This window comes from Notothenia coriiceps, unplaced genomic scaffold (assembly GCF_000735185.1).
Source record: "Notothenia coriiceps isolate Sejong01 unplaced genomic scaffold, NC01 NC01_scaffold00035331, whole genome shotgun sequence".
In the NCBI taxonomy this organism is placed as follows: Eukaryota; Metazoa; Chordata; class Actinopteri; order Perciformes; family Nototheniidae; genus Notothenia; species Notothenia coriiceps.
Genome location: NW_011368032.1, coordinates 9,184 through 33,025, shown reverse-complemented (window position 1 = coordinate 33,025; position 23,842 = coordinate 9,184). Strand labels below are relative to the sequence as shown.

Genomic DNA, 23,842 nt, shown 5'->3' with positions numbered 1-23,842 from the left:
AGAAAACTTTGAAGGCCTTTTTCTCAAAATGATGACTCGGTGACAGTCATTATATAATGTGACATATTTCGCTTAATATTTGGAGTACAAAAACAATCCTGATATCATTAGAAAGCTAGGAATATCCTCTTTCCAGCAGTGTATACAACTCAAAATATGTATTAGGGTCAATGCGACTGATTTCGATAGAGCAGGTCACATATTTGTAATCTTTTTTTGTATTGCAACTGGGTTGTTAAGGGAGAGTGTAATAAAGAAGAGAAAACATGACAACTAAAACATGGTAATAAACCTAATCTGCACATAATGTGGTTATTTTAAACTAATATTCTCTCAACGTGGATGTGAGAGTATTGTTTTGAACATTTAAATGTATAATAGGGCAATATTAACGCTGTGATATATTTAACGAAATGTCGAATAATTACAAAATGTCATCAGTACGATATCATCATCAAGTTTCTCTTTTCTTTTCCTTTGTGTTTCCAGGTATTGTCCAGTCACCTCATGCACTCCAGCCTCCCGGGACTCACCAGACTGGAGCAGATGTTCCTGGTGGCCTTGTCTGATACTGTTGCAACCACCAGTGCTGAGGTCACCAGCTCCACCGATCAGAAGTACACAGGTCAGCATATATGTTGGTTACCGCATATATCTGTGATATGTACAGTCCATGTAATAACACAAAGTAAATATATCCCACTACACCAAGGTTTACTGGGGTTGGGGACTGCTGACCTCTTGTCTTTTTTTTCTATTGTCCACACAACTGTTTTTTTTTAAATCATTTTAGTTTTTGAGTTATTATATGTATGTATGCCATTTTCATCTGTTAATATCCAGTTTTACATTCATGTGACATTCAACAATAGAGATCCACGCATTAACCTTTAGAAGTTTTCTCATGTGCAAGAATTTATTCTGCAGCAGTCCTTACGCTCTCAGCTGACAGGGAGGAGGACAACTTACAAGACAACCATTATGCTAAATATGTAAAATACGAGATGCAATTTCAGAGAAAAAGGGTAATTCCCACGCACACTTTTATTTAATTACATTGATTTAGTCAAAGAAAGAGTATAATCCTGTTACAAGGACCTTTCTGAAGACATGTAAACAATACATCTTTGATTGTTGATATGTCTCGAGCAAAGTATGTGCAGGAATAATCTTTTTTCTCTGAAATGAGATTTTTAGGGGGATCATTCCCTGCACCACAAAGGAGACAAAGCAATTGGTCTGTATTTTGTGTTCAATTCTTTAGATCCACTATGCACTTATACTTGCAGATAAGCTTTGTTATGTAATTTTGCATTTTGGACGCCTTAATGTCTAGCAGTCCATTAATTGTTACCCTTGCTAAGAGATTGTATGAAAGTTGTCTAAGAGTTAGAGACATAAAAAAAGTAACATTTTATTTCTCCTGTGTTTATAGATCAAATTCATCTCCAGCCATCAATGTTTTAATCACATAAACAACAATGCCTATACTGTTCCTCCTTTTCCTGTCTGTTTTATCCAACTTTCAGTCCTTCTTTATTTAGTCTTTTCAGAGGAAGACATTAGCAGGTTGTTCCAGGCCTAAGTTGTTCCAGGGCTAAGTAAGGACAAAGAGGGTAAGATGGTTCAGGGACAGTAGACATAGACTCTCACAGGATGCATGAACTGAAGTGATACTGGAGTTTCAAAGGGCTTTGCTTTGAGACTGCCAACTGTGGAATAACAATGACAAAAGCTGACAGCTCCCTGGTGTGGTGTTTGTGTAGGTGGCGAGGCTCTCGATGAGTGTGGACTGCGGTACCTGCTGGCCATGCGTCTTCACACCTGCCTGCTCACCTCCCTGCCCCCGCTCTACCGCATGCAGCTGCTCCACCAGGGTAAACCACACTGCTCATTACACTGCTGCTGTCACACACATATTACATGTTGTTCTGTATGATACAATATCCCACTAGTATGTCAAAGTTGGTGTTAATAGAATATATATCTCTGGTACATTTAATTTTGGGAATACACTTCAGACATCATGCTCTTTCCCTCCCTATCTACCTCTGGCAGGCCTGTCAACATGCCACTTTGCATGGGCCTTCCACTCAGAGGCAGAAGAAGAGCAGCTGAACATGATCCCTGCCATGCAGAGAGGAGACCCTCAGTGGTCTGAGCTCAGAGCTGTTGGAGCGGGGTGGTGGATACGCAACATTAACACCCTTCGGAAAATGGTGGAAAAGGTACCTTGACAGATAGATTCACACAACATTGACAGCTTCTAAAACGATGAAAGTGATACAACAGATACATAAAATATAGACTGCACAGGACAACATAGCTAACTGTGACATTTGAGAGCACTTACAGAATGTTCTGCAGGTTGGGATGGATTGTCTACAAAAACATGTACACATGAGAATTTAATACATCCTTTAAAATGATAACTGATACTGCGTCTGAGAGGGGTTGGTTTGTTCAAGTCTTTTTTTTGTACTTTGTGGAGTTCTACTGGATTCCAGAAACATGAAACCTAACAGTATGATGCAGTCAGTCAGAACATTGCCATTGGCCATTCACCAGCATGTCTCAACAAAATAAAGACAAATCAATAAAAGTTTTAGATGTAAATCTGTAGGCCCCCTGTACTACTGACTGCAAAATGTAAAAGCAGTAACAGGTATTGTATCCGGAAAGAAGCATTCTCTACTAACCAGTGTGTTGTACATAGTTGTAAATCCACCTTAGCTTATTGTAAAGAGCAAAGCCTACAGTAATTGTACATAGGTCTATAACAGTAGTTAAATAGGAGTAGCTAACAGGAGTGTTTTGATGTCTTTGAAGTACATTTAACATCCTTACAGCAACTAAGGGACAGTGGGATTATTGATTGACGGTGTCGTTTGTGTGTTTTCAGATAGGTAAAGCTGCATTCCAGAGAAACAACGACCCTTTAGATGCTGCTCTGTTCTTCTTGGCCATGAAGAAAAAAGCTGTCCTCTGGGGGCTCTTCAGGTAATGCATTGTTTCCGCGCACATTATTACATCTTAAATGTAGTTATTGTTTCATTTCAATAATGTTTCACACAAAACTTTGATGAGCTGGATGGTTTTATTCTTTCAGGTCTCAGCATGATGACAAGATGACTCAGTTTTTCAAGAACAACTTCAGTGAAGACCGCTGGCGAAAGGCAGCACTGAAAAATGCTTTCTCCCTGTTGGGAAAGCAGCGCTTTGAACAGTCCGCTGCCTTTTTCCTACTGGCTGGATCACTGAAAGATGCTATAGAGGTGTGAACACACATGTGCAAACTCAAAAGCACACACAATACACAGACAGCTTTTCACTGTTGAGTCTGCTCCAAACTGTGCATAGCCTTGTTTTATGGAAATACAACAAAAAGTGTGAAAGTGTGTCTGTGTGAGCTGAGCCACTACATCCCTAAGAGTGTGGATATCTGTTAATAGAGAGTTGTTTATTTTGCAACCTTTAAATCACAAGAGAGAAGTCTAAATTACACTGATAAGACGCATAAAAGGTCCTCATCGTTTTCTTTGGTCTGGATATTCATATCACACAGTCATAATAAGCATATAATCAGACAGCCAAAAAAGGAAATAGAAGCATCAGCTCTTCTTCGGCTCCATTTATTTGTTGCAGTGGATATAACGTTCCCAAAATCCCTTTGCTTTTAAGCCTACCTATTTAGATTTTCTTACAACAGCAGTTTTAACCAAGTCTTAACTCTCCTTTGCTCTTCCATGTTTTGTAGGTGTTGATGGAGAAGATGGAGGATATCCAGTTAGCCATGATCGTAGCAAGGCTGTATGAGGCTGACTTTGAGAATTCCTCCACCTGCCAAGGCCTCCTGCATGAGAAGGTCCTGGGCTGTAACAGGGACGGTAGTGGGTACCACTGTTCCAGGCTGCACCCCGACCCATTCCTCCGCAGCATAGCCTACTGGATCATGAAAGATTACACCCGAGCGCTGGACACACTGTTGGAACGAACCCCCAAAGAGGATGATGAGAACCCTGGTCAGTTGGCTGCTGACATTACAGTATTAAACAGATCCACTCAAACCTTTTATTCTGATTGTAAGCTACTTGTAAGCTATGCTAAAGAGATTTGTCTTCTTCCTCTTCCTTTCTGTCATCCCTCTGTGTTAGATGTGATGGTGAAAGCTTGCAACCCGGTGGTGTTTAGTTTCTATAACTACCTGAGGACACACCCTTTGATCATCCGTCGACACTTAGCAATTCCAGATGGCACCGCAGTGACTGTGGGCCTCAGTGCTGAGAAGAGCAGCGCAATTGAGATCAACCTTATAGAGCGCAAACTGTTCTTCACTACTGCCAACGCACACTTCAAGGTGGGTTCATCAATAATTGGGTCACTCAATCTAACACATTTTTTGTTTTCTTTAATCTTTCTCTCCTATTATGGTTGTTTTCAAGACGGATACATGTTTATTACAAATACATAAGAACATCTGCAAATGTTTTAGTAAAAAGCAATCAGACATTGATTTAACCATATCTAAATCTTCTGTAGGTGGGCTGTCCAGTTCTGGCTCTGGAAGTGCTTTCCAAGATTCCCAAAGTTACTAAGAAATCTGGCTCTTCGCCTCAAAGCAAAGCTTCATCCAAAGCCAACGTAAACTCCACCCAACCTATGGAGAATGGGACCCAGGGAGGCGTGGACTGGGGCTCCCCTGCACCCCCGGCCGAGGCCTGGGGTGGAAATGAGAGTGCAGGTGGGTTAGACTGGAACCAGCCTTTGGTCAAGATGGATGAAGATGACCTGAAGCTGGACTGGGGGGCGGACAAGGAAGATGATGAAGATGAGGATGATGACGGTTTGACCATGAAGAAGCCAGAGGCTGAGACTAAAGCGGTCGGAGGCTCAGAGAGTGGGGACCCCAATCTGCAGAGAGCGGACTCACAGGTAGTAATAATATATATGGAATTCATTATAAGCCATACTTGAATGGTTAAAGGATATCATGATTATGCTTACCCAAAACATTTAATATTCTCTACTTTAAGAATACTCTAAAAGAAAATGACAAAGAAATACATTTAGTTTTTCATAATTTTTCTTTATTTTATGAACTCAAACTTGTCCCTCCTACAATAACAAACACAAAGACTGTTTGATTGTGTCATGTGAGGACATGTGCTGGCCTTGGACAGTGTCTTTACTGACTGGGATTCAGGGACATCGTCTTTTTCACATCCAGAATCTGTGCATTTAAATTAAACGATATTGGATTTTACATCTCAGACATAGGTAGCTGAACCGGCATAATGCTGGGCCAGGAGCTGTTGAAGTGTGTTAAAAGACCATACATGCATTAAGACCTCAATCTTTGCCCTAGTTACTGTATAACCCTGTAATCCATCTTAAAGTATTTTCCTGAAAGCTCCTTAATATAATTAATTCTAAAACTTGGTTCATAAGAAAATATATATCTTCTTTAGGTCAGCCATTCTGCAGAGTGTGGCCCCCTTTTCTATAACTCTGTCATGTATCTAAGGGGGAGTCGGAGGTGGACGTGATAGCGGAGCAGCTGAAGTTCCGGGCCTGTCTGAAGATCCTGATGACAGAGCTGCGTACGCTGGCCACAGGCTTCGAGGTGGATGGAGGGAAGCTCCGCTTTCAGCTCTACAGTTGGCTGGAGAAGGAGATAGCAGCCATGCATACGATCTGCAACTATAAGGTACAAATTGAAAGAATTACAGGTACCACTTTACAATAAGACTACCCTTATAAAGGGTTTACAAATAGTTTGTAATTCATTTATTAATTAGGTTGTGAACACTTTATAAATCATTAATACACTTTTATAAGACATGAGATAAACAGGGCAACTGTGACCGGTTGCTTGCCAAATAGTGAGCCAACATTTATCTGTACTGCTAAGCCTTATTAGAAATGTTAGTAACTCATAAATAAATGGGAATGTGTTTTACACTTTACAATAAGGCTCCCTGGCCAATATAAAGCTTAGTCATCTTGCCAAATAGTGAGCCCGTGTTAGAACTGGTTTATAGATGGTTCTTAATGATTAATCAAGTGTTTACAACCTAATTAATGACATCATTATAAACCCTTTATGAAGCCTTTATAAGGGTAGTCTTATTGTAAAGTGGTACCGAATTACATATAGGCAACTTGATATTGGCTTGAACATAGATATTAGAAAACTTTATCTGTCAACATTCTGTGAACACATAGGTGGAGGGTAAGGAGGAAGAGTTAGATGTGGAGCGCTGGAGAGAGCGAACAGCATCAGTGGACATACCAGACGACACCATAGATCGTACAGAGACTGGGACCTACGAGCGTCACCAGATGGAGCGCCGCCGCCTTCAGGCCAAGCAGCAGCACTCTGAGAGGCGTAAAGCGTGGCTGAGGAAGAACCAGGCCCTGCTGAGGGTGTTTCTCTCCTACTGTAGCCTTCATGGAGCCAAGGGAGGAGGAGTTACCTCTGTTCGCATGGAGCTTCTCTTCCTTCTGCAGGAGAGCCAGCAGGTACTGTACACATCAACACATGTTATTTTCCTCACCTAGATTAAATGTAAAGTGACTTCTCTTTAACAGAATCAAATGTAATCCTGCTTCCCTCTGTAGGAGACCACAGTGAAGCAGCTGCAGTCTCCTCTGCCTCTGCCCACTACACTGCCTCTGCTCTCAGCCTGCATTGCTACCACCAAGACGGTCATAGCCAATCCAGTTCTCCACCTCAGCAACCACATTCACGACATCCTCCACACCGTCAACCTCTTGGAGACCCCGCCGCATCCTGACATCATAGATGATCAGGTCAGGGTTCAAATAAGAATCTGTCTTTTTTGAAGACTACATTTAGATCATGCCGTCTTTTTCACAGTTATCTGATGTTTGTTTTGCTGTTTATTAAGTGAAATGTGTCCGTCTTTCCTCTTCAGGTGAATACTTTGCACACGTTAGCAGCTTCTCTGTCTGCCTGCATCTATCAAGCACTGTGTGACAGCCACAGCTACAGGTAAAAGATGAATTACTGAAGGTTCCTTCTCACTGCTCCTTTTCCTTACTCAAAGACCCTGTCATTTCCAAATGAAAATAGTTACTAAACATGTTGGGTTATTTGCTCTTGACAACACCCTGTTTGGTTGTGACAGGAGACACAACCAAGAGATCATCTTATTTTAGGAAAGAAAGCACATTTCTATGTTGTGTTAAAAATGTTGAACATACTGTATATGCCTTGTATATAATGTGACTTACGGTTAACCTTGCTGTTTTTGGCCTCGCAGCAGCCAGTCGGAGGCCAACCAGTTTACAGGGATGGTGTACCAGGGCCTGTTGCTCAGTGAGAGGAAGCGACTCCGCACAGAAAGCATTGAAGAACATGTGACTCCCAACTCTGCTCCTGCACAGTGGCCAGGTAACAAGGTCCTTGCTTTACCCTTTTGGGGTTATTACATTACATGTTACTTGCTAGACGCTTTTATCCAAAGCGACTTACATACTCAATACTGTGGGCAATCCCCGAAGGAGCAATTTGGGGGAAGTGTCTTGCCTAGGGATACAACGACATGCTGACTGCCGTGGGGTTTGAACCTGTGCTCCCCTGATCCCAACACCAACGCACTAGCCCACTGCGCCACACGCTTTCCATTATTGAGTTATATTGAGTAACACTCTGTACAACAGGCATATTTAAAATAAACAACACACATTCTGCAATCAGGGGATGGTTTTTCCTTTGCATGTTGGTCCTAATACTCTCAAGAACTGTTTTAATGAGATTGAAGGCAAGTTAAATAAGTGCCAGAATCTTCTCAAAATACATAGAAAGGATATGTGTGAGCATCAAAGACATGATTAAGAGAGAATATGAAAAGCAGAGGAAGGGCAGAGCAAAGCAGGCAGTCTGTGTTTATGCAGAGAGGCAGATGGTGTTCTATAATCGGAGCTTCATGGCCTCTGGGAAGGAAACGAAAAGACAGACTGATCACGCCATCATGCAAATGTTTCATAAATGTGTTCTATATTTTGCAGAGATAGTGTCTTGCTCTGATGTAGACGTTTTTTTTTAACATGTTGATATTCTGAAAATGCCACGTTGTGTATTGTGCATGTGTGTCCTCTCTCTGCAGGTGTGTCGTCCCTGATTTCTCTGTTGACGTCTGCCAGAGAGGAGGGCCAGCCGCGGCTCAACGTGCTGCTGTGTGAAGGGGTCATGGCTGTCTATCTGGCACTGCTCATCCACGGCCTGGGCACTCACAGCAGCAATGAACTGTTCCGCCTGGCAGCACACCCGCTCAACAACCGCATGTGGGCTGCTGTGTTTGGGGGAGGGGCCAAACTCGTTATTAAGCCAAAGAGGCCCGAGGCCCCACCAGGTAGAGATATGATTTTATTCAGATTGTGATTACTACTACTTTTTTTTTTTGTCTCCATTATCACCGCCATTTGTCTTCTTCCCTAGTCTTCATATTCTGTCCCTGTCCTTAGACTCTTTTCTTGTCCTCCTCTAATCCATATGTTGACTTTCTCTGACCTGAGACAATGCTTCCATTCCTCAGACCTGTCTGCACAGTCCCATAAATACACCCAGTCCTCTCCTGTTGATGCTCCTAAGATGCTCCTGCTGCTGCTGCTGCTGCTGTGTAGTGTCTTGTGCTAGTGTGTCCTCTGCCCTGTGTCCCAGTGCCAGCTGATTTTCAGGCAGCCAGGCCAGAGGACTCTCAAGAGGCAGGAAGACCTGAGCAGAGCAGCCTCACCCCTAACCCCACCCCCATCCCTACTGACACCCAGCGCCCCAAACGACCCCTTCCTCCCGTTTCAAGGGGAGAAGGGTGGGGCACTGTGGCACCAGCAACTAAGGCCAGCTGTGAGTAACTGGGCTGGTGGATTGCAGTGCTGGTTTGCAGGATTGCAGTGCATGGTTATTGTACAGGTTTGCACTGTTGCAGATGCTTGACTTACCCCACTCTCTCTCGTGCAACTACTACTGAATGCCCATAATAAAAAAACAGCTCACTAGTGCTACAAACACATTGTCATCTGTGTTCAGTGTTATGATAAGCCAACACTTGTGTGTCTGTGTGAGAGTGTTTGTTTGTGTGTGTCCTGCATTGCATGTACATGTTGTAACGTCCTCTATGCTCATCTCATTGTGTCATTCCCTATTGTTCCATCAAAGCAACAGCTGGGCCTAGCAAGGAGTGTTCAGAGGCCAAGGCTGAGCACCCGTCTCAGAATAAATCTGAATCTGAGATTAAACCAGGTACACCTTGAGAGGTTATTAGACATGCTACTGTAGGGCTGGAGCTGCCTCACTGTTTTGTCCCATTTCTAGCATTAGATGTTTAACAATAATGTGATTTGACTAGCGTTAATGTATGTAGTAGAGGTATTCACTAAATGATAGACTAATAGTAGCTTTTGTCTGTATCCGATTTCTAGATATGTAGAAATTGAGTCTGTGGACTGAACTTGACACTGTTCATTCATATTCATTAGGCTAAAGTAGTTTGTGCTCACATTGTATTTGTGGGGGAGGAAGACAAGGGCTGGCATTTACACTCAATATCACTGTAGAGACTGGGATAGCTCTCACCAAAGCCAAGAGCCTTTTGAAGAGTTGCTTAGGGGGATCTTAAATGTCAGCCTGTTGATAAACATCTCTTTCCAAGTGCTAAAACTCCCTTTTGAGTGCCCCTGTAAAATGACATGCATGTTTCAAACACTCAGCCATAAACAGATGTCCTTATCATGTTCCAATTAACATCATTAGAAAGAAAAAACATTTACCAATTTCATTGTGTTTGCCTCTCGAGTGCTGTGGGTACAACAAAAAAAGCTTAGCACATGACTGCGCAACAAATTTGCTATCGTCGTTTGATATGTTCTTTGTGTTTTCTGTGCAAGGCACTTAATCACATATTGTCTAACTGCACTGTCTCTTCTGGTTTGTGTCTTGTCTTGTTTTGTCTGGTGAGATAGTCACCCTGGATAATGGGGCAGGTTTGTGCTCAATCTAGTGTGTCTTGACCTGTGCTTCGATCCTAAACGTTTGTACTTCTGCATTTGAATCTCTTTTCCTACTGTATCTATTTTCTTTTGTGTGCTATGTCAAGATCAATTGGAGACAGTTTCGTTTTCAGACAGGCTTGATGTTCAACGTTTCTGATCCAATACAAAAAATAGAGAGACCACCTCCTCACAGGATGCTAACTGTCCGTTTGGGGAAGTGGTGCAAAAGAATCCCACACAGGCCTGGCTCTGTAAAAAATAAACAGACACTTTTCCAGCCAGGACAAAGGAAAGGCCATGGACTTTTAAAGTGAAAGCCAACGGTTTGGATTGTTAGATATCAACTATCTTTCTGAGTAGGATTTTTCGGTTAGTGTTTGTCAACACAACATTCAAAGTTGCCCTCTACTCCTCAACCCAAAAAGTCTTACGGTGTTCACCAAGGGATGATGGAAAACACCAGATTGAATTCTTGTTTTTAAGCGAGTTTTGTCTGTCTTTATCGAAGCTTTCTCTTAGATGCATGCTAACGATCTGGAACAGGGGGCATATTTTCTTCTTTTACAGAAACCGTCACAGTGGGTCATAAAGTATCATTTAGACGTATTATGTCCATGGATGGATGTTTAAATACACATTGTTTTTAAATGAATCCTACTCATTGTGACTTTAATTTTTCATATTCCAGCTCTGTCGTGATTTAAAGTGTGTACTGCGCTCAAAAAAGGGTTTAATTCTCCTTCTCCAGATCAATTTCTTGACCTTCTTGTGGCTTTAAAATGATGCTGAGTCTCAGCTTATCTTCATTATTCGTACGAAACTGCAGCATACTGCGATCTGCTGCAAATTGACCTTTTCAGAGTTTATTGTGTTTGAAAGATACCATCTCTTCGTTGTCCTCCTCCCCCAGTTGCTCCCCCTCAGCCCGCAGCAGAGGATGGGGACCGATACAGACGTAGGTTCAACATGAGGATGCTCGTTCCTGGACGCCCTGTGAAGGAGACGCCAGCGACCCCCCCTCCTCTGCCCACAGAGAGACCCGCCTACAGGGAGAAGTTCATTCCGCCCGAGCTGAGCATGTGGGACTACTTTGTGGCCAAGGTAATGCATATAATTCTACATATCGACTAATGAGACCTGTGACTCATACTCTACAGGTTATTTCAAAGTTATTCCTCATTCACTCTCTTGGCTATCTGCCCTATTTATTTGCTTTATCTCTTTTCTCATTATCAGCCCTTCCTGCCGCTGTCAGACAGCAACGCTCTTTGTGACTCGGACGAAAGCGGCGCAGAAGACGACGATGAAGACGATGACGACGCATTTCTTTCTGACACTCAGATGACAGAGCACTCTGACCCTAACTCCTACAGGTAGGGCTCATCCTCTTTTGTTTCTCTGAGGCCTAATTTGTATCCTTTGCTTTTTAAATGTAAACTTTCTGTTTGTCTGTCTGTGTGATATGTAGCTGGTCTCTGATCCGCCTGGTGATGGTGAAGCTGGCTCATCATAACGTCAAGAACTTCCTCCCACTCACAGGCCTCGACTTCACAGGTACACACTCAGCTTTGCTCCTAAACAAATACTTAAATATGAAATACAGAAAAACGAGACTTTAATATGTTACTGTGTTATGTGTAAATAGAAACATCGATAAGCCAATGATTGTGTTTGTGTCACAGACCTGCCGGTCACCTCCCCTCTCAGCAACGCTGTGTTGAAGACTTTAGAGAATTGGGAGCACTTACTGCTGGAGCGAATGAACAAGTTTGACGCTCCGCCTCCCAACTACATCAACACTTTCCCTACTGACCTCAGTGCAGGAGGGGGCCCCGCCATACTCCGACACAAGGCCATGCTGGAACCAGAAAACACACCCTTCAAGTGAGCATTAAATCATATGCATTATACAAACATATAATCATGAGTACACACACGAGGGCTGCGTACGCTAACGTTTTAACAACAACACATACATTTTATTTTACATTAACACTTCACGTCCTTTACTTTAGCAAGAATTGATCTACTGCAATACTAACACAAGCCAAGTCATGCTTGATAACGACTTTAGTGCAGCTCAGGGGCCTAGATGATGTACCCAAGAGGAAGATTTACTGACATTTCACAAGTAATTTACGTGACAACAGCACACGTGGTTCATATCAAATTATAAAGAAAAAGCGAAACAAAACAATATTAAAAATGTTTTACTTCATTTCACCTTTTCATATCAATAATACTCAGTGACACATTGCATGTTGTGTATACTGTATCATATTGTATGACATGAGACCCTTTAGTGGATACACTTATATGTAACCTAATTATTTTTGTCCCTATATCTTTCTCAGGACAAAGAACCATCAGTCTTTTCCAGCTCGACGTCTTTGGCACTTCCTGGTCAAACAGGAAGTTCTTCAGGAGACTTTGATCCGTTACATCTTCACTAAGAAAAGGAAGCAGAGTGAGGTGAGCAGCTCACATGCTTATAAAAAAACGTCTGCTTGTATGGTTTTGTTTCACAAGTCATGTTAGTTAATATCAACACCATATTGTTTTTTTTTACTTTTTCACCTCCCCATGAGATACCAAGGAGTTTACCCATGTATCTCAATCCTTCATGTTACCATTATCATTGCTTTTTCTCCTTCATCTTAAATCAAGTCTGGAACTATTTCTTATTATCTAATCTTGCATTACAGACTGTTACAAAATCCTGGGATTAAGGTCCGGGATGCTACATTTCTTATTATTACAAAACCAGATTACTTTAAATCAAAGTGAACCCGTTAGATCTGTAGTGCATTTCTCCATTATTCATGCTACATGCCTGTAGCTCCATGCTACTTAGGTGGTCTATGTTTAGAGTTCCATTTTATCCCTGTGTATACATTAAAGATCCTGTCAACATTTGTACATTTACTTTTCATTCCATGTTTCATTTGTATGTGTTTGTGCATGTGTTTTGTGTTGTGCCGTGTTGGTGTGTGTGTCGTTTAGTCTGTAGAGAACCATATGGACCGTATAAGCCCAAACTGCATAGCAGGAGCTAGCAGTCCCTATAAGGTAGTATCACTTACTGCAGCAACTCAGGCCCTGCCTCTGTCCTTCTGTCTGTCTGTTACAGTCACTGTACAGCCAAGCTTGAAGGAGCAATAATCTAAAATAATGATGGTGCACTCTTTGCACAGGGTTAGCATGTTGTGGTTGGAAGTAGCACCAAACTGGGTGAAGCTCTTGATGTCTCCTCCCCAGCTTGGCCTGATAGTGACTGCTCTGGGAAGTCTATCAAATCTAACGTCTTATCTTTCACTCTTGCGGGGGCACCTGTGAACTTTCACTCACAGAACCTCACATCCAATCCCCACTGTTAACACTTCCCTGTGTTCCTCGCTCCATTTTCCAAACTCAATCTGCTGGCTCAAATGGAAAAAAGAACCTTAAGATATTTGACTCACTAACTTGCATGCTCACTGTCAGGGCTATGTAAAGCTCGCTAACTGTTGAAGGTGTTGTCACCGGGGATCCTTGATAAAAAACTCAACACCAACAATGTTTATGTACATCTATAATAATAGATATTAATATTAATAATAATAATAATAGACATGCATACATTTTTCACATTTTCTCTTTGTGGCCCTGACTCCCCTACTGTAGTTTCATCGTTTTGAAGATTGATATATTGTTTTTCTTGACTTTTTCAGGTGGAGGCAGATCTGGGCTACCCTGGAGGGAAGGCTAAAATCCTTCATAAGGAGTCAGATATAATCATGGCATTCGCCATCAATAGGGTAGGTTGTGTGTACACTAATTCATTGGAATTGGTTGCCAAGTCCACTTGTAATCTTGAGATTCCCTTGATTCTTGTCCCTGCATCCAGGCTAACTCCAACGAGATCGTGCTAGCCTCCACTCATGACGTCCAGGAGGTGGATGTGTCCAGTCTGCTGGCTGTGCAGCCCTACACCTGGATAGGGGACGACTGTGATAAGGAGTCCCGCAGGTGAGATTCAAGGCAGACTGTAGGTAGCTTTGTCTGCACTCAGAAAACAATTTGAATCATAATTTCAAGTTTTGCTTCCAGATTTGGCATGATGCTATATATTACACGTAAAAATACAATGCATATGCTTACAAAAAAAAAAAAAATGTTCGCTTCTCCAACTTTTTTCGCTTTTTTCTTTGATCGTACTCTGGCCAATATGATGACTACAGTATTTATTTACATTCTATGACTACATAGAATATAAATACTGTAGTCATCATATTGGCCAGAGATGTTAAAATATGTTAAAATATCTTTACTGTAGCTTCTGACACCCTGTCTGTATCTTTTACACGTCTCTACAAAACATTCTCAGTGACAGGGTATGGGTGTGTTTTGTTTTACAGTTCTGATGACATAGACCATCGATCTTCTCAAACCAACATTTCCCAGCCGAGCTCCGTCCCCTTCGCTCCCCCTCAGATGCAGATTTCTGCATCCATGCCATGGCTTGGCAGTGGACAGACCAGCATGGGAGCCAGTGTGGTACGAGTCTCTGCACTGAAAACACAGATATACATGAACACGACCCAACAGGGCAGTTTTTGTTATGAAGTTCCTATGTATAGCCAGCAGGGGGACACGAAGCTCTATTTTGAAGTCTTTAGTAAACATTGTATATCTGCTTTCACTCTGCAGCTTTTTTATTTCACAACATGTATTACTAAGGTTTCATTTAAAGATGTATCAACAGCAACTGAAGCATGAAACCAACATATAATGCAGAATGAAAACTGCTATCAACAACTTTGAGTTCAATCTGGAGTCTGGGGCCTTCTGCACGGTTTCAGGAGAAGTTTATATTTTCGTTTCTTATCAATGTTGAGCCAAAATGAGCCCTGCCGACTAAACAGCCATCCTGCTGAGTCTATGGAGTCGCTGCAGGGATGGACTTACAAACACAGATAACAGCAGCTCTCACAGACCGTAACCAAAGCTACAGATTTGTGTCACGCTTACACGCCGCCAGGGTTCTCCATTTCCCAGCCATGTTGATAAATGCTGGTGCTGCAGTTTGATTCACAAAGCAAGACAGGGCATGCAGGTTCCATGTTCTCGAATAATTAATCTTTGGTGAATCATCCGTTAATATATTAATTAATGTTTTTTTATTGTTTTTCAGATTATGAAGAGGAATCTAAACAATGTGAAAAGAATGACATCCCATCCCATATATCAGTATTGTAAGTGCCTACATTGAAGCTTGTGAATAAGAGGTCATCAGCAGTTAACATTTTGATTATCTTTTGGTTAATATATCCCCATCTCCTCTATATCTCTCTGCTCCTCTGTCTGCCTCCACCTCTCTACCTGTCTCCTTTTCTTACTCTCCCTCCCTCTCTCTTTGTGTGTGTGTGTGTGTGTGTGTGTGTGTGTGTGTGTGTGTGTGTGTGTGTGTGTGTGTGTGTGTGTGTGTGTGTGTGTGTGTGTGTGTGTCAGACATGACCGGGGCTCAGGACGGCAGTGTAAGAATGTTTGAATGGAACCGACCTCAGCAGCTAATTTGCTTCAGACAAGCAGGCAACGCTAGAGTCACCCGGCTCTATTTCAACTCCCAGGGCAATAAGGTACACACATACATAAATACTAAAACACACACACACACACACACACACACACACACACACACACACACACACACACACACACACACACACTCTGTAATATCTGTGTTTAGTCTATGTTGTGTGAATGTCCTGATTTCACCTTACTCTTCTTGTAGTGTGGAGTTGCTGACGGAGAGGGCTTCCTCAGTCTCTGGCAGGTCAACCAGACATCCTCCAACCCCAAACCCTACGTGGTGAGGTCCCTCCCACCTCTCTCACCTCCCTAATCACCACACATGCACATCATCAGACATAAAAACCAAAACATTGAGTCATTAAAATGAATAAGCACTGTTTGTTTATTTTGTCCTGTTCCATTCTAACAGAGTTGGCAGTGCCACAGTAAGACGTGCGGTGATTTTGCCTTCGTCACGTCCTCCAGCCTCATCGCCACAGCTGGACAGTCCAGTGATAACAGGTCAGCTCCTGCAACTTCAATTATCCAACCCTAATCTTTCTCAGTTGGTTCCACTCACTGATATCGTCCTTGTTTTAATTCATCCACAGAAATGTTTGCCTGTGGGATACTCTGATTTCACCTAGCAATACCATGGTCCATGGTAAGAAATCCCAAATGTGTCAAACTTGTCTTTAATTCATGATTTATATTCCTGTACATCAAGTTGTTTTTCCGATTTCAATTCCACATTTCTCCCCACCCACCCCTTAGCGTTCCCCTGCCATGAGAACGGGGCCACTGTTCTGCAGTATGCTGCTAAACAGCAGCTGCTCATCACTGGAGGCAGAAAGGGCTTTGTGTGCGTGTTTGACATCCGCCAGAGGCAGCTGCTCCACACTTTCCAGGCCCATGACTCAGCCATCAAAGCCCTCGCTCTGGATGCCTTCGAGGACTTCTTCGTCACTGGCTCCGCAGAGGGCAACATGAAGGTGACGCACTTGCTCCATCACTCAATCACTGACCTGCCAGAACACATTTACTGTTGAACTGTGATTGTCTGATTAATATAAGGTACTGACCTACTCCACGAAAGGAGAAAATCATCTTTCATACCAACATATAATATATCATATTAATCTATTAATAAATGGTACATTTCTACTAAAATACATAGCCATTTTACATCTTGCCTCGTAATAATCCTGATCCCATGCTGGTTATGGTGGGACATTTGTCAGCTTTGAAACAATGTGCTGGTTCGCTGATTTGATTCTGTTTGACAGGTCAAATATCACTTTGAGAAAGTGTTACAGCCTTCAAATTACTTGACATTCACAGTGGCAGTCTACGGGTTATAAAAATGATAAAGAACCTGGAAATAAACGTAGCAACTGTTTCCTCCTCTCTCCCTCTGCTGTCTCTGTCTCTAGGTGTGGAAGTTATCCGGCAACGGCCTCATGCACTCTTTTAGCACCGAACATACCAAGCAGTCCATCTTCCGCAACATCGGTGCCGGTGTCATGCAGGTGGAAACGCGCCCCGGTAACCGCATCTTCACCTGTGGAGCAGACGGCACCCTGAAGATGAGGGTCCTCCCTGACCGCTACAATATCCCCAGCAGCTTGGTGGACATCCTGTAACACCTACTTCCACTTCTGAGGGTCCAAAGAGGAAATAGACAGAGAGAAAAAACTAAAAGCTTACGTTAACACTTGCTAGGCATTAATAGTATACTTGATGAGGGAAGAGGTGGTCAATAGATCACCAAGCTTTTGGCATCTTTCAGAGTGTGCTGTGTCAGGAGTCTACTGATGTAAATCATTTCCACAATGGGAAACGGAGCTGCAAATGTGTTTTTTGTTTTTTTCCCTGAAGACAGAAAGCAAAGTTACAAGTAAAGGCTATCATACTTGATTTTGAAGCTAGATTTATTGTAATTTTATTGAAGAATCTCTATTCTTCGAGTGTGTCCATAGGGAAGCTATGCATGTCCGGTTCTCGTTACGCGGTGCAATCACAGGTCTATTGATAGTGCTCTGTAAAAGTGCTCAAGCTAACATTTTAAAAGTGTGTAACTGTTGTCATTTTGTGCCCACAGTTGAAATCTCTTAGCATCTACTGTAACCAGCACTGTGGTTTGTTATTAAGTCAGTGGTTTCCGGTGTGAATCCAGTTGTTGGAATCTGCATTATGTTTCAATGGTTTTACCCCCCCCCTCCCCCAGCCTTTTATGTCCGGCTTTTCTCTCCCCTTTGGCTGCCTCTCCTGGTTTGGTGTGTGTGTGTGTGTGTGTGTGTGTGTGTGTGTGTGTGTGTGTGTGTGTGTGTGTGTGTGTGTGTGTGTGTGTGTGTGTGTGTGTGTGTCACTGCTAGAACATTCCTGTTTGATTTTACTCCTGTTATTTCAATGTTTCCATCCGTCTGGTCCAAACCTGAATGCCCCCCCAGAGCAGAAACACAAAGGTTCACTCCTGGTTTTGCATAATATTTTTATTATTATCTAAATTATTTATATGTTTGTGTTTGTATACTTGTTTGGTTGACCATTCCTATTTAACTTATTGCCTTTTATTTTTAGGAATGTAAGGGGTTTTACTGTATCCGACTGGGAGATGTGCAACACAGTCTACTGTATGTAAGTGTGTGTGATACCCCGCTAGTTGTTTTTACTGTTTCATCTATAAAGAATAGATATTTGCACTCAAAAGTTCTGGAGACACTAAAAGTTATTTCAAATAAATAGGATATTGCAGAAGAAACTGTTGTATACAAATGAATGTCTGGCTTTATTTGGCCTAGTAGTAAAACGTTTGAAATAGTTTTAATATATAAATGATTTAAATATATATATATATATATATGAAATACCACAACAGCTTGTACAAACATGAAAGCATTTCTTTATTTTTGGTTTGTATCATACCAGCTGGATTAGTTGTATCTTTTGTTAAGTGTATCCATGGTATTTATTAAAGAGATTTGTGTTTCTCTCCCTCTTTCGGCCCACTATGTGTACTGTATGTAGCTTAAGTGTTTTACCAATGGTCCTACTGGTGTGTATGTGTGTGTGCATGTAATAATGCAAAATAAGCCAATATCATGGGTAGACGCTTACTAGGGCACTTGAGCCTGGAGGTGTGTGAGAGAACAGGTCATGGTCAGAGTTTTACCTTTGTAAAGTGAATAAATTCTTTTATTTCATCAGGGTGATTTGGCGCTGTTGTTTTTTGACTTTCTGTCTAGAGGAGAAGAAGCTAAGGCAGGTGTCTATATGTACATGGGGGTAACGTGCATCTATAAAAAAACTAAATAAGATATTTATCATGCAAATACATTAAATATTGTAACAACTTAGAATACATACGGCTTCAAATATGTAGTTATAAATTAAATTTGTATAAAAAAATGACTTGATACAAAATGAGAAAAAGTGTTCACACTGTTAGTAATTGCATAGTCTTACATGTATATCGCAAAAAGGATATACATTTAATACATAGATTTTTGACAAAAGCACAATAATTATTAACCTTCAGGGGATGTATCATGCTCAGTTTTAGATTCATTCTTATGTTTTGGGTTTCTACTAGAATATGTTTACATGCCTTAATGTTGAAAAAAATCTTATATCATAACGTTTGAAGATACCTGCATTAACCTTACATCTGAAATGCATCGTCTTTGCGCTTGCCTCTTCAAGCCCCCCTCTTGAAATGCCCCATTTCAGTATATAAGCGAATGGTGATACTGTTTTTATTAAGTTTGGGGGCAGTGTATTCTGATGAGCTGGGGAGGAACAGAGGAAGGAGAGGCAAAACTGATCGGCTTGTTGAACTCTGAACTGTTTTCACAGAGACGGACTGGGTTTCACAGTTTAGCACTCCAGATAGCCAAATGTATCTGCGAAAGCACTGAAAAATGTGTTTTCATAAAAAGTCACCTTTAAGTGAAACTATAGTTTTAAACAACCGATTACTGACAGGAATGCACTATAAGACAGATGTCTACATTTTTCTTGAAAACCCAAATATGACCAGTTTCCAAAGACAAAGTGAATAGTTGTTGGTCAGCAGGCATTTTGCTCTCGCTATTTAACAGTCATGTCTACGTGTTGTCTGTCACTTCCAGACAGTTTTCACTCGTCGGAGATGAAGTGGACCACGTAGAGCCTGACGTAGCCCTGGTCCCACACGTACAGGTGTCGGTCTTTGGGGCTGTAGGAGAGCATCGCCAGCACCCCACCTGGAGACCTCAGGTCAAAGGTCACATTCACCGGCTTCCCCTTCAGCAGATCAAAAGCAAAGGTGACTCTGGCGTCTTTTGTGTCTGTGACATACAGGACACCGCAGGTAATGAAGGCATTGCCGGCCTTGGTGCGCGGGTAGGTGGTGTTTATGTAGGATGTGACGGAGAAGGTCTTCGGGTCCAGCTGGGCCACCGTGATGCTCTCATCCACGCTGGAGGCAAAGATCAGCCACAAGCCGTTCTCATCTGCTGCCAGTTTGAAATAGGTCTTGGAGTTGTGGAGCAGGTAGGCGAGGTTGTGGTACAAAGCGTTTTCTATAGTGAGCGTGTGAAGCCTCTTGGTGTGAAAGTCAAACCTGTGGACAAACAAACAGCAAGTGGTTAACTGGATGTAGCGGAAACGATAGGAAGTGATCTCATGATGCATCACACTGTTCACTATCGGCTTACCTGGCAATGCTGGAAGTACCAGCGATGTGATAATAGAAGGACCCGTTGTGAACAGTGTGGCCGCAGCCTTGGTAGAACTTTTTAACATCCACAATCTCGCTGGTGCTGTTCTGGAAGGAGGCGATGCTTTTATACTCCTTTATCACACGACCTGGAGAAGAACATGCAACATGTTTACTGCTAACTGCAAATAAATAATGTTAAGAAAGTAGAGATATATAGTATAACATCCTTGCATTGCTTTGACACTCATAGCCTTGCTCTAGGTTTAGATTAATATATTTTCTATCATGCTGTTGGTCAAACCAATCTACCAGAAAAGTGTTCTGCCACCCAAATTCGTTCATCGTTCAGCTCAGCGGTGTCTCTCATATACGCGCCGAATGTGCTCTCCATCTTTGACACATTCCTGGGGTTGATCAGAGACTTGATCAGGCACTCTGAGGGGAAACAGAGTCACACCAAAGTTAGAGGGTTACATCTGTCACATGTGTTTTAGATGTAGACACACTTCTCTGAACACAAACCGTTCTTCTTAGCTGGCTTCTCATGTAGTTTCAAAGCATTCGCAGAGGAGGTTCCATCATTTGGATTTGCGTGTAACAGCCCTGTAATAAACAGAGTGATTTTATGACAGGAGTGTGCTTCTCAAAACAACCTCACCACGAGGAGCATGCACTAGCTGCTGTGGAGTTTTGGATTATATCATATGAGCTTGTTCAGCTAATGGAGCTTCTTAGCATTTTAAGTCCTTAAAGTGTAAGAAAAAGAAACACAACTCCATGACATCTGGGCAGGCTGGTAGTCTGTGTGATTTGATTGAAGCATCCAGACTTCATGGATCATGTTGTGTTATCGATTTGCAGAATAGTGTTTCCATGTTCAAGATTAATTTGTAATACAATCTGCAGAGTATGTGTTTATAAGTCAATAAAGGCATTTTACCCATGGAATGAGCAGCCTGAAGGTTGGCTCTGTGGTGCCTTGTTCTTGGAGGCCCCTGAGGGCCAGGAGGTCCTGGGGACCCGGGAGGACCTGGAGGGCCAGGGGGACCTGTACAAAGAAGAAAGGAAATATATAGCCACTACAGTGAAATAAGGTTAAAGATAAAGGCATTCTGAAAGGCTTTTTTTGGCAAATCTTTACAGCTTTTTTATTGCTAAATGTTTAAAGTGACTCAGTGATCAGTAAAGCTCTACTCACCCTCAATAATGACGTCATTCGACGGTTGTCCCTTCTCTCCAGGCGGGCCGGCCTCTCCTCGCTCCCCTTTTTCACCTGGTTCTGCTTTCTCACCTGATATTGGAAAATATTATGAACATTGTGAAAATATCTCCAAGATTGCACTCACAGATTAAACACACTATTGTTAAAAGCATGAATTACTCCTTTGACTTCCTCTGGTGAATCATGCCATCATACCACTGTGAAGGAGCACAGTGAAGTCAAGTGGGAGAATACTTGGTAGGAGTTTTCCAGTTCATTTAGCCGAAGCCCAAAACCACAGCGATGAATAATATTTGCAAAGAATGTGAGAGAAAGGCGGCTGTTCAGTCATCTACTGTGAATGAAATCAACCGTCATTATGATTCACGAATAGATCAGGAATCTGTGTGTGTTCAGTGTGTGTCTGTGTGCGTGGGCTATTTTTAGCCTCAGGTTACACTCAACCCTTTGACTTGTACATTGTACACATGGTTCTTTACTAAAATGGCCAGCATTGCTCGAGGCATTATAAAAATGGATGGTGATTAAATACAGAGTAGAGCCTCAATTATTTTTGTACCTTTTTTTCCTCTTTTCCCATCAGCCCCGGGCAGTCCATTCAGTCCAGGAATGCCATCAGTCCCATTGTAGCCGGGCATACCGTCCACACCGGGCAAACCTTCAGTAACACACAAAATCTTGACCATGGGCAAAATGGAAAACACATTCAGCTAGAATATGGGTCACTAAACCACAAAGTAGACATGCAGTATGGCTAGATTTTAAATTTGGACCAAGAGTGGTTTCTCTTACCAGGCGGTCCCGGTGGTCCTGCAAGAGAATGATTAAAGATGTTAAAGAACAAAAAGTAATCTTTTGGATATAGTCTGTAGCTTTACGTGTATGAGGAAGACATACCTGCAATGCAGACTCCCTTGGTGCTGTTGCAAATGTCAATCAACAATTTGATCTAAGGGGAAACAGAAACAGTTTTACAATGCTTTACATGTCAGCAACAGGGGCAAAGATACGATTGCACTGACAGCCCATTTAGTCAGTATTCTGATCCTTATGTAAAAGTAGCAAGACACCTCTAAAACAATAACATAAACTAACAAGTAAATAAAAAAACAATTTGAAGATAAAAGCATAATTAACTAAATATACTATCAAAAGTATAACATTACTTATGCATCGTATATCTTTGAATATTCAATTAAATAATAAATTACATATGATATAATTATTGTTACTGATGTTAAGAAACACGGCGATGTTGTAGTTTGTAATGCAAATGTTATCAATGTAAATGCTGTTGTTTCATGTTTAGTTTAATCTGTAACAATGCAACACACTCCAAGCACAACATGGAAATATTCCTATACACTAAAAGTGTTTTACAAAATGTACCATTGGGCTTTGAAATGACATAATCCCACCGAGTGTAACCCTAGCCCTCACTCTGTTTTATTTCAGTGTTGTGGTATTATTGCACACAGTAAATCCCAACATGCAGGACCTGGAGCCTTCAGACCCCCTGATGGTCTGAGGCCTGGGGACCGGTGCCCATCTTATCCAGATGTTGATGGAGCGAAGGTCAGTGATGACAAAATACAAAGTGACCAAATCTCACCGGGACCATGGAGTAGGTCATCATCATCATCATGTCGTCCTGAAGGTGTGCCTTGGGGTAACTCTGTCGATGTTTGTGCTTCATCTCATTCTTCATCTTCTTCTCTGCTTCCTCTCCCACCTCCTGGCTGACCTCCTGGCTGACTTCCTGTCCCTCCACCTGGTGGAGCTCCTGCATCTCCTGCTGTAGCTCCTTCTCCAGCTCTTCACTTCTCTTATTCCTGGAAAACTGGGACTGATATTGCGGATGTTCCCCCGCCCTAGCCCGCAAAGCTGCTGCTCCTCTCGGCACCTCCTGGAGGAACTCCACCACGGAGCTCTGCTCCACCTCCGTCAGCTTCACCTCTGCTTGCTGCAGCAGGGCTCGCTGCTGATTCTGCTGGACCAGGAGCACCAGGAGGCCCACAGAGTTCATCAATGCCACCACACATGTCCCGTACAGCACCAACCGCTGAGGGAGAGTCATGCTGGGGGTTGGGATCCACATCGTTAGCACCTCACCTCCGCTTTTCTGAGGGTCACCTGCCAACTTCAGCATTCAAACGGTATACAAATCCAGTACAGAACTCAAAGAGGACAAAGTCCAATTCTTACGGCCTGTTGTCCAAGACGCTGCCACCAAAAAGTCTAATCAACCGTACGCCAAAATAAAAAGGAAGTCATAAACAAAATGAATCCTTTTCAAATAATTTGAAAGCTCCAAATAGAATCCAGTCAGAGTGTGCCTGTGCTCCTCACGA

General features: G+C 42.2%; 2 protein-coding genes across 2 annotated transcripts in view; one reads left to right on the top strand and one right to left on the bottom strand.

Moving 5' to 3' along the window:
* Positions 1 to 18,773, top strand: part of dmxl2 (Dmx-like 2) — a gene marked incomplete at its 5' end in the record, with an annotated part of 24,421 nt that extends 5,648 nt beyond the window's left edge. The window contains 30 exons of the mRNA XM_010791222.1: positions 490 to 625; positions 1,767 to 1,877; positions 2,059 to 2,228; positions 2,903 to 3,000; positions 3,110 to 3,275; positions 3,758 to 4,022; positions 4,155 to 4,357; positions 4,540 to 4,932; positions 5,525 to 5,707; positions 6,226 to 6,522; positions 6,622 to 6,813; positions 6,939 to 7,015; positions 7,287 to 7,417; positions 8,133 to 8,378; positions 10,925 to 11,115; positions 11,251 to 11,387; positions 11,483 to 11,568; positions 11,697 to 11,898; positions 12,369 to 12,486; positions 13,018 to 13,083; positions 13,725 to 13,811; positions 13,901 to 14,022; positions 14,412 to 14,550; positions 15,188 to 15,248; positions 15,505 to 15,632; positions 15,788 to 15,865; positions 15,998 to 16,089; positions 16,179 to 16,231; positions 16,342 to 16,559; positions 17,001 to 18,773. Of these exons, the coding sequence (XP_010789524.1) occupies positions 490 to 625; positions 1,767 to 1,877; positions 2,059 to 2,228; positions 2,903 to 3,000; positions 3,110 to 3,275; positions 3,758 to 4,022; positions 4,155 to 4,357; positions 4,540 to 4,932; positions 5,525 to 5,707; positions 6,226 to 6,522; positions 6,622 to 6,813; positions 6,939 to 7,015; positions 7,287 to 7,417; positions 8,133 to 8,378; positions 10,925 to 11,115; positions 11,251 to 11,387; positions 11,483 to 11,568; positions 11,697 to 11,898; positions 12,369 to 12,486; positions 13,018 to 13,083; positions 13,725 to 13,811; positions 13,901 to 14,022; positions 14,412 to 14,550; positions 15,188 to 15,248; positions 15,505 to 15,632; positions 15,788 to 15,865; positions 15,998 to 16,089; positions 16,179 to 16,231; positions 16,342 to 16,559; positions 17,001 to 17,210 (4,656 nt within the window). The remainder of the gene's footprint in view (positions 1 to 489; positions 626 to 1,766; positions 1,878 to 2,058; positions 2,229 to 2,902; positions 3,001 to 3,109; positions 3,276 to 3,757; positions 4,023 to 4,154; positions 4,358 to 4,539; positions 4,933 to 5,524; positions 5,708 to 6,225; positions 6,523 to 6,621; positions 6,814 to 6,938; positions 7,016 to 7,286; positions 7,418 to 8,132; positions 8,379 to 10,924; positions 11,116 to 11,250; positions 11,388 to 11,482; positions 11,569 to 11,696; positions 11,899 to 12,368; positions 12,487 to 13,017; positions 13,084 to 13,724; positions 13,812 to 13,900; positions 14,023 to 14,411; positions 14,551 to 15,187; positions 15,249 to 15,504; positions 15,633 to 15,787; positions 15,866 to 15,997; positions 16,090 to 16,178; positions 16,232 to 16,341; positions 16,560 to 17,000) is intronic.
* gldn (gliomedin) lies at positions 17,804 to 23,842 on the bottom strand. Its single transcript, XM_010791221.1, has 10 exons — positions 23,104 to 23,842; positions 22,389 to 22,440; positions 22,284 to 22,301; positions 22,051 to 22,149; positions 21,468 to 21,560; positions 21,210 to 21,317; positions 20,792 to 20,872; positions 20,579 to 20,704; positions 20,265 to 20,415; positions 17,804 to 20,170 (listed from the first exon to the last, which is right to left on the bottom strand). Exons 1-10 carry the CDS (start codon positions 23,638 to 23,640, stop codon positions 19,705 to 19,707), a joined length of 1,731 nt encoding a protein of 576 aa, XP_010789523.1. The 5' UTR covers positions 23,641 to 23,842; the 3' UTR covers positions 17,804 to 19,704.

Coding starts and splice junctions, on each gene's coding strand:
- gldn (XM_010791221.1), bottom strand. CDS start 23,640: ATGCTGAAGTTGGCAGGTGACCCTCAGAAAAGCGGAGGTGAGGTGCTA. Junction 20,416..20,578: donor GGTGGCAGAACACTTTTCTG/GTAGATTGGTTT, acceptor GTTCTTCTCCAG/GTCGTGTGATAAAGGAGTAT. Junction 20,171..20,264: donor GGTACTTCCAGCATTGCCAG/GTAAGCCGATAG, acceptor GTTTGTCCACAG/GTTTGACTTTCACACCAAGA.